Source organism: Octopus sinensis, linkage group LG4 (genome assembly GCF_006345805.1).
Source record: "Octopus sinensis linkage group LG4, ASM634580v1, whole genome shotgun sequence".
In the NCBI taxonomy this organism is placed as follows: domain Eukaryota; kingdom Metazoa; phylum Mollusca; class Cephalopoda; order Octopoda; family Octopodidae; genus Octopus; species Octopus sinensis.
The window spans coordinates 39675835-39693383 of NC_043000.1; the positions used below are offsets into that span (position 1 = coordinate 39675835).

Below are 17549 nucleotides of genomic sequence, written 5' to 3' on the forward strand. Positions count from 1 at the left end.
TTGCCCCACTCAAAAGTAAAGGGATTACAATCGGGGAGGTTAGGTGGCCAGAATTCGGGGCTGATGAAGTCATAGAAATTCTCCGACAAGCACTTCAGACTCTTTCTGGATATATGGCATTGAACTGAATCATGTTTCCACACACATATGACCTTGCAGCAGCTACCCTCTTTAACTAGGATTTGACCACAGTCTCTAACAGCTTCACATGGCCCTTTGGACTCAATCTAAAGTTTTGCTCAAAGATGTGGGTATAAATTCCGGTGCGTGGACGCACTGAGAACACCTGATGTATCCCTTCCTGCTGGTCATGGTTCGTACTCTCCGTTGCGGCTGTCCATGCCACGCCTCACTGCCCTTCAATGTTCATAGAGCACCGTGCAAGAATCATGATGTCAGTATTTTGATACTCGGCGCTACTCATCATAATAAACAAACTCTTTTCCAATATTCGATGGTTCCCAGTACTTTATGTCAGCTAACGATTTCTAGACTACAGCTTTAATAATTATGCCCTCCAAAGCCATTGACTGTTCACCAGTATATCAGGTGGTCCCCGAAAACTAGAAACACAAAATGCTGTCATGTTCAGCTCGCACGCTGTTTATATCTCTAAATATATAAAACTGAGGATGTGTGTCTGTATATCTGTCTGTCTGTGTGTTTCCCTAAACCTTGAGAACTACACAACCAATTTCATTCAAATTTTACACATGCCTTACTTGGGGTCCATGTAGTTTCATGGGCAAAAAAAGTGTTCAACTTCTTGCCTAGAGCGAGCCCATAGCAACATCATATCTTCTCCACTATTTCAGTATTACGTGTTAAAAGTGAAACAAAAACATTTCTCTATTTTATGTCAGATGCTTTCATTTTAACAAGAAAAATAATAATACCAATTGAATTAAATGTAATAAGTAATAATTAAAATCAAACTAAAATATAATATAATCGTAACATAACAAAAGTAAAAATAGCAATTGGTATAAAATTGCATCAATGACTTGAACTTGAATTAGTGGTTTCACATGAATGGGAATAAATTAAAAATAAAATTAGCGTGCAGAAATGGAATAGTCCAGATGGAGCTGTGCTTTTACATTAGATTATCTGCTAATTAGCTAGCATTAAGTATCTATATGAAGTCTGGCTGTATGTAATATCTGTTTTCTCGACAATATCTGTTTATTTCTTGTACATAAAGGACTAAAGCTTCAACTGCTTACTGCTTTCTGACTCATCGTAAGGTTTGTTGTTATTATTATTAGTTTAACTATCATGTTTGTTGGTTCCTCCTAAAGGAAACATTGTTGTGTTGCATTTGTTAAATAATTGTAAACTGTAACCCTCCCCATTTGGAAGAAGGAGCTTTGGTTATTGTTTAAAAATTGAATTGTGTCCCTGTTTGGGAAATTGATAATATTTTCACCGTTTACACGGAAGCATTTTTGTTAGAATCCTTCGATAGAAGAAAATCCAAAAATGAATTTCGCTGCAGCCGTCGGCGGGCGCGAACTCATTGAAATTAAGATGGAAGAAATACGGATTGATCACCGAAAAAGACAGTGAATCTAGGATAACACCACCAAACGAAAAAAAAAATTAAATTAAAAAAAAGACTATTGTCTATAAAGTATACAATATAGAGAAGAAAGAAAGATTTGAACACCTGGAGGAAAGCACCATCGAAAAGTGTCTTGGTGCTACTATGAAAGATATCTAACCAGAGGCGGTAAATTCTCCACAATAGAAGCAAGTTTCGAGTCAACGGAGTGTGCAAAGGAGTACTCGACTCGAACCTTGCAAAGTGGAAATATTTTACTTTTACCTCTATATCTGGGACGTAGGACGTCCCGGATAAAAATTAAAAATGTCTCCCCACCCCAGAAGTAGAGGTAAGCTGGATTGTAGCCACACTTCTATACAAGAGGGAGGACAAGATACAATTGATCGAAATTGTAAGAAACGAACCTACAATTCCAGTCTGTTATATATTTTGAGTATTGTTATCACTATCGATATCAGGATTTAACTTTGTATTTTGTATTTTATGTGTAGATGTATATATATAGATGTACATGTAATAAGTACACATATATATATATACACATATATACATGCACTAGCACTATGACCCGGCAACGACGGGTCATAATGCTAGTATATATATATATATAATATATATATATATATATATATATATATATATATATTATTGACCGCATTGGTCCCTCTTACCGTGTTGGTATCTACGAATAGTTGTACGCTCAATATAATATAAATGAATATTTTCAAAGAGGAAGAATTTACGGATTTTTTCTCTTACGAGGTTTTTCACGCTGACTACTGATAATTTCTTTTAAAGATTTTATCCTCAATTGTTAATATATATATATATATATATATATATATATATATACAAATCTATATGCATATATATATTATATATATATACACAAATCTATATGCATATATATATATATACACACAAATCTATATGCATATATATATATATATATATATCTTTATATATATACACAAACATATATATAAGAGGGATGACCACTAAGTGTACATACACTATGCTAGAAGTCGACCCCTATGGTCTTACCACTAAGAAAGGAATGTTCTCGAAAACATTTAGCAAACGCCAGAACGTAAGCGAGCAAGACAAATGAAAAGATACAAAATATACAGATTAATCACCAACCAGTTCGTTGTTACCTCTTACGTAATCACTTACGTAGATGTCCGCATATTATATTTTGCTATGACGTTCACATTGACGATTTGCGTACATCTACGTAAGTGGTAACAACGAAACTGTTTTGTGATTAATTTGTATAATTTGTATCTTTTCATTTTTCTTACTCGCTTAAGTACTGACGTTTGCTAAATTTTCTTGAGAATATTCCTTCCTTAGTGGTAAGACGATAGAGTGTCGACTTCTAGCTCAGTGGAAGTCCACTTAGTGGTCACCCTCTTATATGTATGTAATATAATTTTTCTGATTCTTCAGATTTTTTATATCGCTAGAGCACTGGTTTTAAATTGATATTAATCAAATTAATATTCAATTTCCCCCGTTATTTTAAATTTATATATATATATATATATATTATATATATATATATATATATATATATATATATATATATATATATTATTGACCGCATTGGTCCCTCTTACCGTGTTGGTATCTACGAATAGTTGTACGCTCAATATAATATAAATGAATATTTTCAAAGAGGAAGAATTTACGGATTTTTTCTCTTACGAGGTTTTTCACGCTGACTACTGATAATTTCTTTTAAAGATTTTATCCTCAATTGTTAATATATATATATATATATATATATATATATATATACAAATCTATATGCATATATATATATATATATATATACACAAATCTATATGCATATATATATATATACACACAAATCTATATGCATATATATATATATATATATATATCTTATATATATACACAAACATATATATAAGAGGGATGACCACTAAGTGTACATACATTATGCTAGAAGTCGACCCCTATGGTCTTACCACTAAGAAAGGAATGTTCTCGAAAACATTTAGCAAACGCCAGAACGTAAGCGAGCAAGACAAATGAAAAGATACAAAATATACAGATTAATCACCAACCAGTTCGTTGTTACCTCTTACGTAATCACTTACGTAGATGTCCGCAAATTATATTTTGCTATGACGTTCACATTGACGATTTGCGTACATCTACGTAAGTGGTAATAACGAAACTGGTTTGTGATTAATTTGTATATTTTGTATCTTTTCATTTTTCTTACTCGCTTAAGTACTGACGTTTGCTAAATTTTCTTGAGAATATTCCTTTCTTAGTGGTAAGACGATAGGGTGTCGACTTCTAGCACAGTGGATGTCCACTTAGTGGTCACCCTCTTATATGTATGTAATATAATTTTTCTGATTCTTCAGATTTTTTTATATTGCTAGACCACTGGTTTTAAATTGATATTAATCAAATTAATATTCAATTTCCCCCGTTATTTTAAATTATATATATATATGTATGTATATATATATATATATATATATATATATTATATATATATATATAATATATATATATATATATACGAGGGGCGTCCAATAAGTAATGCCCCTGACCCACTTCCCATAGCAGTAGAGCAACGAAACTTGGCACAGTTATTAGTCTTTTCTACATAGGAACCACCCAGAGTTACGCATTTCTCCCATCGTTTGATGCAGCTCTGGAGACCGATTTGTAGAAGAATCCAGCTTGGTCCTCCAACCTCAACGTGACTTCAGAAATCAAGGCTGCATCATCTGGGAAACGCTTTCCTTTCAAAAACAACTTCATGATTGGGAAGAGGAAAAAATCAGAGGGTACAAGGTCAGGAAAGTAGAGGGGATAGGGAGTAGTTCATAGCCATACGCCTGTGCTTCTGATCTAGCGACAAGCGAGTTGTGGACCGGAGCGTTGTCCTGCAGGAGGAGGATGCATTTGCTGATCTTGCCCCACCTCTTGATTTTGATAACTTCTCTTAATTTCCTGAAAAGTGAAGCATAATAGGCTCCTGCAATTGTCGTACCCTTTGCCAGGAAATCTGTCATCACCACTCCGTCCTGGTCCCAGAAGACTGTGAGCATGACCTTGCCAGCGGAGGGCTGCACCCTTGCCTTCTTTGGAGGGGGTGAGTCACGGTGCTTCCACTGCATTGACTGGGCTTTGGTCTCTGGATCATCGTGATGGACCCAGGTTTCATCCTGTGTAATCAGTCTTTTGAAAAACTTTGACTCATCTTCTTGGCACATCTCCAAATTCACCCTCGAGCACTCGACGCGTTCTTGCTTCTGAAAAGGCGTGAGCAACCTGGGAATCCATCTGGCAGACACCTTTTGCATATGCAAATGGTCATGAATGATAGTTTCCACAGACCCGGTACTAATCTTGACCTCATGGGCTATTTGGCGAATAATTATGCGTCGATCTTCCAAAATGGCAGCCTCAACTTGACGGACAGATGCCTCATCAATGGCAGAAGGGGGCGACCAGATCTGGGAGCTGTTTTCACAGAGTTCCGACCATGTTTGAATTCACGATACCAGCAATTTACAAGGTCATATGATGGGGCATCATCACCATAAGTTACTTTCATTTCATCAAAAGTCTCCCGTGGTGTGCGTCCTTTCAAATACAAAAAACCGGATCACTGCTCGACACTCAACAGGCTCCATTTCACACTTGACTCGGTTCAAACACCTGTAAATCAGAAACCACAATTAATTCAGGGCTGTAATTTGCCACTTACTCTATAAAGATTTGAATAATTGCACATGCCAAATTTCAGCTAGATCAATCAGCTGCAAGTGAGTCAGAAGCATCACTTATTGAACGTCCCTCGTAGATATATATATATATATATATATATATATATATATATATATATGTATTTATGTATGTAGGTATGTATATGTGTATATATATATATATATGTGTGTGTATGTGTGTATGTATATATATATATATATATATATATATATATGTGTGTGTGTGTGTGTGTGTGTGTGTGTGTGTGTATGTATATAGATTCAGATGAATATGGTACTTAAGTTGAAGATACTAGAATTTATTATGGTATTATCCATGCAATTTGAAATAAGGTGATTATAATCAAAATAAGCAACAATGATATCCAGAGGTAATGTAGTACGATCGTTTCATGCGACTCCATTTAATTGAACATTGCAAACATTACATCAATTTAAAATGTAGAGCAATCTTTAGCTGCGCAAAAATATAGAATTTAATTAAATTCGAAGGACACATTAGTATAAATTTATCCAAAATCACCAAGAGGATAAGGAGATAGACAAAGAACATGTTTCACCAACAACATCACAGTTGTAATTGAAATTTTTCAAAAAAAGACACTGCTTTTCACTGATTATTTCTGTTATTTAGATTTAGCTATGCGGGTAAGTTCAGTTTTAATTTTGTATGCTAGTACTTCAAATCTGAGAGAAGAAAGAGTGTAGTATCATTTCGGGGTAGAGCAATATAGATAGACAATTTAAGTGGCACGATAATATCTATAAAAGACTGATGTTTAATGTCGGCTAAAGAAATAATTAAATTATGGAACAAAAATTTTATTATCAACTACTCTTTTTATAAAATTAAGGGTTTTATCATAGGTTTAAGAAATTATTATCATACCTTACATGATATTTATATTTTGTAATTAGTACCTATTTAGAAATATTATTTATATAAAGCTCTTTATACATACTAAGATCAGGAGGGTAGAGCTATTTGAGAGAAAGAGAAATCAAGTAATTCCTTCAAAAATTTTTGAAACAATGTTATCATGCTGTATAAGGTTATAAAGTATTATTTAGGGTAACCAAGAAGATTCTTAAGAAAGAGACATTTAATAACCAGGATCCCACTACTGACTTGTATACCAAAATCTTTTAACTACAATGGGGGGAGGTAACAGAAAATGCAAAGGAAAAGAAATAAATTCATGTTTATATACTTTTTAACTTATCTAAAAACTTTACTTATTATAAGGTTTCTGTGGAGATTGCTAAAATGGATTTAACTAATATTTAATATTAAATTAGGGTAACTGAGGTTAAAAAATGTGTCCACTATATACTGATTTAATTAAAGTTGAAATATAATTAATTTATTTAATTTTAAAATTTAGATGAGATATAAGTAATATTATAGTTTCTAAAGAGTTCGTATTTGGAGGGGCTATTTAAAATCAATATAAATAGCGCAGGAGCGGCTGTGTGGTAAGTAGCTTGCTAACCAACCACATGGTTCCGTCAGTCCACTGCGTGGCATCTGGGCAGTGTCTTCTGCTAGAGCCCCGGACCAAAGCCTTGTGAGTGGATTGGTAACGGAAACTGAAAGAAGCCTTCTATATATGTATAAATATGTATATATTATGTGTGTGTGTGTGTGTTTTGTGTTGTGTGTTGTCCCTAGCATTGCTTGACAACCGATGCTGGGTGTTTACGTCCCCGTCCTTAGCGGTTCGGCAAAAGAGACTAGAATAAGTACTGGGCTTACAAAAAGAATAAGTCCCGGGGTCGACTGCTCGACTAAAGTGGTGCTCCAGCATGGCCGCAGTCAAATGACTGAAACAGTAAAAAAAGAAAAAAAGAAGAAATCAAATTAGGGAGATGGAACATTTTAAGAAAAAAGATTTTATCACTGATACTATTTAGAATAATGCATCATTTTTTTTTTTTTTGTATAAGGTTAAAATAAGGCTTTCATGGATTTTTACCATTCAGATGATAGAACAAATATATTATAAATTAGTTAAATCTTAATTTAGGCAATTAAAATTTTGACATTTAAAATTATAAGTTTTTGAAGATACCTATATTGTTTATTATAAGTTAGGTATGGCTATATAGGGGTACAACAATTTAGACTTATTTAAAGGTAATTATAGAGTATTGAAAAAGATTAGGTAGAGTAGAACCATCATAGAAACAGATGTGGAAATAGCTAAATCCCTAAAATTATGATGGAGTATGTATACAACTTAGTAACTTCAATAGAGGAGATTTATAGAATATATGCAATAATTTTAGAAATTGAAAAATTATTTTCTCAATTTGCCTATCTTATTTAATCATTAATACCTAGTGTTGACTAAAATAATTAACGTTGCAGGGTAAGTTATTTATGCATTGATTTTAAAACTAAGAGATATATTTTAAGATTTAAGAATGAAGGAATATTAAAATGTTATTTTCGAAAATATTTGAAAGTACGGGTAGTATTATGTATACACGACACCCAGTTCTTATCGGTTATTGAACAGGTTTATATTATCCTTACGTTCAAAAATTTCATAAATCTCCATAGAACAGAGATCACATCCATATCTAGTAATTTTATAAGGTTGTGCCTTCCTTACTATAATCCATTTGAGGCTAAATCTAATTCTACTTTCCTTTAATTCTTCAATTTTATTGGATAATGTGCAATTTGCATTATGCTTAAGTTTAAAGGATGATACATGATTATATATACGCTTTTGTAAATTGATAGAACATTCGAAATAGATATAATTATTAGTTGAAGTTGCCACTGTACATTTGTAAACTACGTTTTGGGCTAGACATCGTCCTGATACCAGACAATAGGACTTAACACTGCAATTACAACTCGGAGAATAATTATTGATATTAGTATTATTAAGAATTAAATTATTGTTATTATCATCTAAATTATTATTAATATTGATAGTGTTATCGTTATTTATAATTACATTATTAGGTACGCTATGGTTTTGACTATTAGTTTCTAATTCCCCTTCTACCAACTTATCATATAAATTACTATCATCACCATCAGGTATACAAATAGTTTCCATGCACGTATATGTACTGGGACTATAGTCTATAGTGTTACTTTTAGCAGTACTAATGTCATTTATACCATATACCCTATCATTTTCAATATTACTATTTTCATTTTGGGGGTTTAAGTTAATGCTAATAGGAATATCACTATTATTATTAATATAATTATTATTATTGTTGCTATTGTTATTATTTTTATTTTCATTTCTATTGTTAATGTTAGTATTGTTGTTATTATTATTATTGCTATTATTATTATTATTACTATTATCATTATTATTATTATTATTATTATTGTTATTATTATTATTGTTATTATTATTGTTGCTATTATTATTATTATTATTATTATTATTATTATTATTATTATTATTATTTTCAGCATTTCTGGCTAGTCTTATATTCTTTCTCTTTAATCTAGCTATGATGGTACTTATATTCGGGAGGTCGACCTCCAACACACAAGTGCAAACAAGGGAGTCAGAGAAAGGCAGAATGCCACTTATATCTGAACACTACTATAGAAATATTCCTTTAAAAAAACTTTTCTTCTAATTTTTCTAAATTTAATTATTTAATCGTTACAGTTGAAAAGGTCTCAAAATGACAAAAACCGGTACTGAAATGTTCACTATAAAATTATTTTAGCATTTTCTATTTTTGACTTGTTTTTTCATATATATATATATATATATATATATATATATATATATATATATTGGGTCTTTTATCTGGAGGAGCAACTATTACTTTTTCATTCATAGTTATTTAATTTAACCTAAGTTTTTTTATTCCTATTTGTGTCCTGTCTACTATTCTCGGAGTGTACTCAGTTATTAATGTTAGTTTTATAGGATAGGTTATCAGTTTGAGTTATTTCATAGTTATGTAAGTTTGAAGAATTTATGTTACTTAAACTATTCTTATTTGTTCCTCTATTTGAAAGTGTTAAACTTTCAGGATCGAGAAATGTAATTTATTGGTCATATCCTGCTTTAGACAAGGCAACATTACAGTGGTATGAATGGGAATTAAAAATCTCATTGTTTGACCATAATTCAGTAATTCTTCTCGAAATACTTTTAACTACTAATTTTAATATATTTGAGGGCGGGGTGGACTTCATGATTTATTCACATATCTTGTAATCTCACCTTCTTTCCTATAGAGGTAGTATAATTTAGAGTTCATATTTAAAGTAGTATCTAAAAAGTTTACTACCTTAGTGTTATATTCATATGTAATACTTAAGTTAAAGTTTTTGAAAAATTTTCTAATTCTCTTTCTCATTCTTTCTATGATTGATTTATTGATGCTACGGATGATGAATAATGCCTCATTCCTATATAGACCTCCCCTGCAATTAAGAGATTTCTTTATTTAGGCATCTTAACAGATGTGCACCTACTAGATTAGTGACCTCAGCCGAGTCGCTGGAACCCATAGGTATACAAAAGTTATCTGGGGTATCAACCCTACTCCAAAATTTGCCTTTAAATTCTATAATAGTTCTTCTAGCTAACAGAATTATATCAATTTTATCTCTAGTTATAAGAGAGAGAGAGAGAGAGAGAGAGAGAGAGATCTTTAGCAAAAATAAGAGACTTGTTAAGGAGGATGGGGGATATGCCTGAATAATAAATATTTATATCAAATTGGATAACGGAATAATTACTTTTGTTGTTGATAGATTTGAACCATTGGATTACCTAATCGGTATCAATCCATGACTTGAGAGATTGGTTGGGAAATATAAGAGTTAGAATATTATCAAGAACAGACTTGCTAAGCCGGCCAATATCCGACTTGGTTGGGCATACAAGTCTCACAGTAGGGTTATCCTGGAAGTTCTTCTTGTAGCCTTTCAGGTTAATTCTAGGTTCGCTTGGTGTTAGTGTTTTAGTCCGGTCCACCGAGTCATATTCCATCATAACCTTCTTGATTTTCAAGTTAATATCCAATAGATTCTTTTTCGATGCTATTTTGTATTTAGCATTAAGTTCCTACATTACAAGTTTACTATAAGTGGTATAGTCAAGCCTATATAAGTTTCCGGTTTTATTAGCTGGGACTAGAATTCCTGGTTTATTATGCAATGACTTTATAAATTCCTTTAGTTTCCTTAGGTGTAAGTTATTTCTAAGTGAGTGCTCCTTGAATTTGACATTAGCAATAAGATCAAATAAATCTTTTTCAAAATTTTCTAGTAGTGGATTTGGTGGTGGTGGATTTTTTCTACTTTTGAAACTCTTTTTATAATAATTATTTTCATATGTTTCAAGAGATTCATTTTTCTTTTTAGCATCATGATGGTAAGCAATCCACCTTACTCGCCGAATAAATTCATTTGTTCTATGGATTAGTAGCCACATATAGGTGTCCTTACTATGTAAGGGGATGTCGTTCTGAGAAAATTTTATATATATATTACTGGGATGGATCCATTCGAATAAAAAAGCTCTTCAGGGCAGTGCCCCAACATGGCCGAAGCCAATTGACTAAAACAAGTCAAAGATCAAAGAAATGTGTCCATGTGTGTATGTGTGACTATGGGTATGTATGCATGTATGCATGCATGCATGTATGTATGTATGTTTCATTGAACTACGGTAGTAGCTGAACAATATTCTTAAGGCTGCAATTTACTCTGGCGCAGCATCTTTCAGAGCTTGTCGCCAATTCAGTTCTTAACCAAACTAAAATCTGTTTATATTTTTCAACAGGACTGGTCCCTAGCTATATGTTGGCATAAAAAAATGACTTTTAATTCAGTAGAAAAAGTTTACATCAAGATTTGGAGTAACATTATGGGAGAGTAACGCCACCAATCAAGTTTAGATCTAAACTTTTTATTTTAAAAGCAGAATGGTAAAAGCTTGAATGGTAAAAGAGATCATGGAAGATTTCATAGTTTTGTTCCCATGCAACAAAGACATTGTATTTAAATATTGTGAGGTAAAATATCATGCAAGAAAATTTAAGTAAGGCAAAAAATTGGATTTAAGTATAACTAACTTTTTTTCATTTTAAAAACAAACTATATTTCAATTAAGCTTAAATGATAGAGCTTCAATTCGAGGAATTTCATGGTATCAATCTCATGCAATGAAGTTTTAGAAGAAAAGTGTTATGAGTGTTTGTTTCTCAAATTTGAGGGTGATAATATTGTTCTATACTTTTTTTATGAATATATTTCTATAAAGGGACTTTTATTATCTCTCACCGGCGTCATTGAAGGCAGGAAAAAATTATCAACGACAACGCTAATCGATTCATTTGACACTTTATTAATTAGCATAGTAGTATAGCCTGGAAAAATATGGATTACATGCGAGCAAAGGAAATTATATTCTTAAGATTATTAACCTGGAAAAGTACAGGACAATCATTACATCTGGTAAAGTACAGAACAAGAAAATATTTACTTAAAATATTGCAGCTAAGGATAAAATTTGAATACTAAAAATTATTTGAATTTAATATTCAAAGTAACATTATAATTAAAAAAGGTACCATCATTTTGTTAAAATATTCACACACTAGAATACTAAAAGAAGTACGAGTCAGAAGTACAAGTCAGAAGTACGAATATAGCTAAGGTTTTAAGCAAAGTAGAATAGTATATTTGGTAGGCAAATTCAATATGCAAAAAATAGGCAGTGGGTCAAGACTAAAAATGTGAAACCTTGGCAATAACTCAAGCAAACTGTACTGTGAATTTTACTGTAACGTATAACTAATTTTTGTATGATTCAATTTATTCTAATAACTAATTATGTACTGCTATAAATTTACGTAACTTATCTCTGAATTTCTAATTATTAATTAATAATTTTAAAAATGAATTTTTTTAAGTGACAAAAATAAATTGAGCTATTTTTAATTCTTAATAGAGGTAATTATGTAGAGTTACATGGCCTAGGGGTTAAAGCAGCGAACTCACGGTCGAGGGATTGCGGGTTCAAATCTCAGATGAGCGGCTCCGGCAAAATGTAATAACAAACTTTTGCTGACTCTTTCACCATATCTTTCTCTCACTCTTTCCTCCTGCATCTAGCAGCTCACTTGCATCCCATCCAAAAAATGAATTTATGTTTGTGCATAATAATCCTCCAAGTGAAGCCAGCAGAATACAAGACGGTGATTCGTCGAGCTTCTTTGCCTTGTCTTTTGGAGATAACACCTCAGTCACTTGCGCTCAACAAGAACTACAAAGAAAGCAGTAATCAAAACATACTATCCCATGATAGTATGCTGGAATTTCTGGGAAACACATGTACTTATCATGTGTATTCTTACTCTACGTACTCCCATACTGTTTTTATCATTAATTAGATACTCTTTGTTTTGAGTTCTTATACTGAATTAATTCGAGCGTGGCAGCGCTCAGTTGCCATCAGTAAATGTTTTCTATATGCTTAGTTCCAATTGTCCTGAATATTTTATAAATATAAGCAAGTTTTAATGCGAAACAATTAAATACTAAATGGTCTGCTACAGTACCTAACACTGCATTCTAGATTTTCGAAGATATAATGTCTGCAGTGTTCCATTGTATACATGGCTGCCAAAGAGGGAAGAGTGAGAATATATATATATATGACGAATGGTCTATATGCTTGGACCTATGCTTTAACTGTGCTTATTTATGCATTTATACACATGTAAAGGTGTATATACTTTGCTTATGTATGCATATATATATGTGTATGTGTATATGGATATTTGTTTATATTTATATATTAAATTGTACGTGTATCCTGTTTCCTGTATTTATATATTTAAAGTTCTTTATAATATCTGACGAGACCTATGGTTATATATAAGTACCCTATTTTTAAATGCCTACAACCTCAATATAATTGACAACTGTAGGCACTGAAACACTACTTTTTCCATAGGCTGAAACAGCTGTAAGAGTGATTTTAATGATTTCAATAACTTATATTAAGATTTTTATAATTGCATTCTTCTCTTATATGTATTGAATTATAATGTATGTATGTTATTAAGGTTCTCGTTTTTGTTAAATTAACAAATAAATCAACATTCTAATATCCGAAAGCTGATGAACCAACTAAATTGTTTCTACATTTTCTTATTTGTATTATATATATATATATATAAAATATGTGACAATTATTCGGTAGCCAACATGAAACTCCGAATCTCGGATGTTGGGGTGGTAACCCACGCCGCCATCCGAAACTCGGAGTTTTATCATGGCTACCGAATAATTGTCACATTATATTTACAGATAAATTCCTCAATTTACAAAATATCGAGGTCTCTTTCATTCTTTCGTTGTTTTACCATTTCTATAACTATATATATACATATATATATATATATATGTATGTATGTATGTATGTATGTATATATGTATGTATGTATGTATGTATGTATGTATGCATGCATGTTTGTATATGTATATAGGTGTGTGTGTGCCGCTATGTGTACGGACAGATTAGAAATGTTGAGATACTATTTAAAGTTGTGTCAGACGTTCGAAAGATTCTCTTCAAAACAGTGTGCCAATCTCCAACCGGACACTGCATACTACAACGCAGACTTCTTTGTACTACGTGTAGTATGTAACGTTGTTTGTAGCACAGGGGAAGTGGTAAGTGATATGGAAGGAAGAGTTGGGGCTGGGTAGATGAGTGGTGTTGTAGAGAAAGAGACAGGTGTTTCAACGGAAGCAATAACATTCGAAGAGTCCAGGCTGGATATAGAGAAGACTGAAACGACTATGATCCAGAAGGGACTGGAATTAAGAGAATGCTTGGGGAAGTTATGGGATGTTCCAGGACCAAGTAGGAAGTGAGCGACGACTCATAAAATGTTATGGCCAAGCAGTATTTGCAGGGAAGATTTACTTTCCCTCTGAAGAGTAAGCAACAAAACAAGAAATAGCCATTTCTTTAATTTCCTCTCTGCGACGAAAATATGAAGAATAAAGAGAGAGAGAGAGAGAGAGAGAGAGAGAGAGAGAGAGAGAGAAGGAAACTGTTTATAATACGTGTACAAATCAAGACAGGTGTGAATATAATAGCCATTAAAATGCAAAACATACCGACTCTTGGTGTAGGTGGAGGTGTAGTCTGAAATTACATAGAAAACGTATTTCAATATCAGATATGCATGTTGTGTGTGTGTGTTTGTGTATACACACATGCACGCATATATATATATATATATATAATATATATATATATATATATATATATAATTTTATATATATATAATTTCATCAATGGCCTGCATATCAAAAAATACCTTTAAAGGTTAAGTTTATAAATAATTTACAATAAAGGGCAAAAGAAAATTGTAATGCCAAAATTCTAATGGTTAATTGACAATCTTTGTCTTTTTTTCGGCATATTTGGCATTAGAATTTTCTTTTGCCCTTTATTGTAAATTATATATATATATATATATATATAATATATATATATATATATATATATATATATATATTATATATATATATATATATATATATAATTTACAACATAAGGGCAAAAGAAAAATTCTAATGCCAATATGCCGAAAAAAAGACAAAAATTGTCAATTAACCATTAGAATTTTGGCATTAGAATTTTCTTTTGTCCTTATATTGTAAATTATTTATAAATTTAACCTTTAAAGGTATTTTTTTTATATGCATGCCATTGATGAAATTTTTTTGCCGAAAAATTTTATCCTACATTAGTTATATATATATATATATATATATATATATATATATATATATATATATATAAACCAGTTTTAATCTCAGCAAAACACTGAACATCCGAGCAAGACTAAATTTTTCTCAACTAGGTCGTCCCATAAGATACGCCTTTAGGGCTTTGGTTGCGCATTATATAGGAGTCACAGGGCGCTGTTCCATATGGTCAGCAAGACTAAACAGGGGTAAATACTTTTAAAGTTATTTTTAAAGATTTTCTGTAGAAATTAGAGCCCACACTGAAAGTAACGACGTCTCTTATACATATAGGTCTATGTAAACAAAGTAATGTGTGTATATGCATAATTCCAGGCGTTCTAGCTCCTTGTTTAACACCACATCCAAGCTGTTAGCCATTTTGGAACATTTTGCTTAAATAGCCACCAGATATAGCAGTGTAGCACAATTGGATGGAACAATCTCACATAATAAACACATTTCTGGCAACTGGTACGTACATATTAATTGCTGGTATGGACGCCGCATTTCCTTAAGCAACCAGAATAATCTACCACGTGTATTAAAGGCTTATAAATTAATACTGTACCCCACCTGTGTTTGCAGCATGATTAAAGTAATTTCTGCCGAATTTCCAACTATTAAAGGGAAAATTTCCAACAATTAAAGGGAAAAAGTAATGACTGCATTTAGAATGCATCAGCCATAACCTATCACAGAATTATCATATTTATCGTTAATGCAGAGGAATGGGAATCTAACACAGCCAGAAGTCTATTATAAGATGTTCATAATCTATATTATATAGAATAATGGAAATTAATTACAAAAATAAATACAAACCACGAGCAAAATATATTTTCAAGGAGTCCAACAATTAAAAAAAAGAAAAACAATTCCGATGGTAATAGGTTCTTGGGGAATAGTAATAATACAAGCAGACAAATTCCTAATCAAAACCTCGGGACGAGATTACCATTCGTGGATTTAGTGAAGATGGCTGAGTCTATAGATTATTGTTCGTGTGTGGGATTAAAATCATTATACTTGGTGTTAGTGCTAGTAAGTGTATATATTATTGGTAGTTGTAAGAAATCCATAAATGCATCAACATCTATCGCAGGGGTCACCAAACTACGGCTCGCGAGGTCAGTTCATCCGGCTCGCGCCGCCTTATACCTTTTGTGTAAGTACCTGCAATGAGAGTTCATTTGGCTCTGATTTGGCATCAGTTTTTGGAACAACTTATGTCTGTGAGCAAACATTCTACAAAATGAAACATGTGAAGTCAGCACATCAAACAAGGTTGACTAAACAACATTTGAAATCAATTTTCTTGGTTGGATGCCGCAATTCCAAATAAATATTGATGATATATTAAAAGCTAAACACCAATTTCACAAATCTCACTAATCTTTTTTGCTCTTAGTTTGTGAAATTCGGATATGTGCGCACTGGGTGTGATATAACTATCTTATTGCTTAACATCGCCTTTGATAACTTGTTGGTAAATATGTTCATTGTCTCTATTTTTTGCGTATTCACTGTTTTGTATTAAACAAAATGGTTATGTGGTCCGCGCTCGTCATTCTCTCAGTTACCTGACCCACCGTAAAAAAATTGATTAGTCTTGATCTATTCTGGTTGCCTCGGATATATTATAGTGATTTGTGCTCCCACAATATCAAATCAAACGTATTTGTTAAGTATTCTTAGTGTTCAGTTCACATCCTATCAATCAATAATTCTGTTCACAGATTGCATAAACCCCATCCTACCTTTGATAATTCCACGTAGAGTACGTATAAAGCAAATAATCTTACCTGTTGAATGGCTCTTTTCTCTAACTCTGATATACGTGTAGTCTGATGGAAGTAAGTTACAGTCATCATAACAAACATCACACCGACCAGAATCAGAGGAGTGCCGAGTTTCTGGTGGAATTTGGCAAGAGAATCTCGTAGTTTTGAAGCAGAAATCATTTTGATGGCGGTTGTAGTATCTTCTTCAACAGAGAAATTTTGTGCTTGGTGTATACCTGTCGAAGGAAAAGCGAACTGTGAAATCTCTGCTCTTGAATCGATATATATGTGTGTGTGTGTGTGTGTGTGTGAGTGTGTGCGTGTGTGTCTATGTGTATGTGTATGTGCGTGGGTGTGCATATGTGTGTATGTGCGTGCGTGTGTGTATACCGAAAAATATTCAATTTCCTGTTGATATACGTACATACGTACACACACACACACACTCACACACAAACACACACAAAAACATACACATTGTGTAATTTCTTCGCAGCAGCAATGGTGGTCGTGGTGGAGGTGGTGGTGACGATGTAGTAATGAAAAGCGGATATCATAATGACGAATACTATAACAATAAATAACAATTGAAATAAAGGAGGGTAAGAAAACATTAAAGCTTTGTGTAAATCCTCTTA

At 32.3% G+C, this 17549-nt stretch overlaps 1 protein-coding gene across 1 annotated transcript in view; it reads right to left on the minus strand.

The window, feature by feature from the left end:
• The window catches only part of LOC115211015, a 26205-nt gene extending 8889 nt beyond the window's left edge, over positions 1-17316 (minus strand). Inside the window, exons 1-3 of the mRNA XM_029779861.2 lie at positions 17298-17316; positions 16933-17211; positions 14492-14519 (exon numbers count right to left, since the gene is read on the minus strand). Of these exons, the coding sequence (XP_029635721.1) occupies positions 14492-14519; positions 16933-17091 (187 nt within the window). The 5' untranslated portion in view covers positions 17092-17211; positions 17298-17316. The remainder of the gene's footprint in view (positions 1-14491; positions 14520-16932; positions 17212-17297) is intronic.
• Positions 17317-17549: the final 233 nt, after the last annotated feature.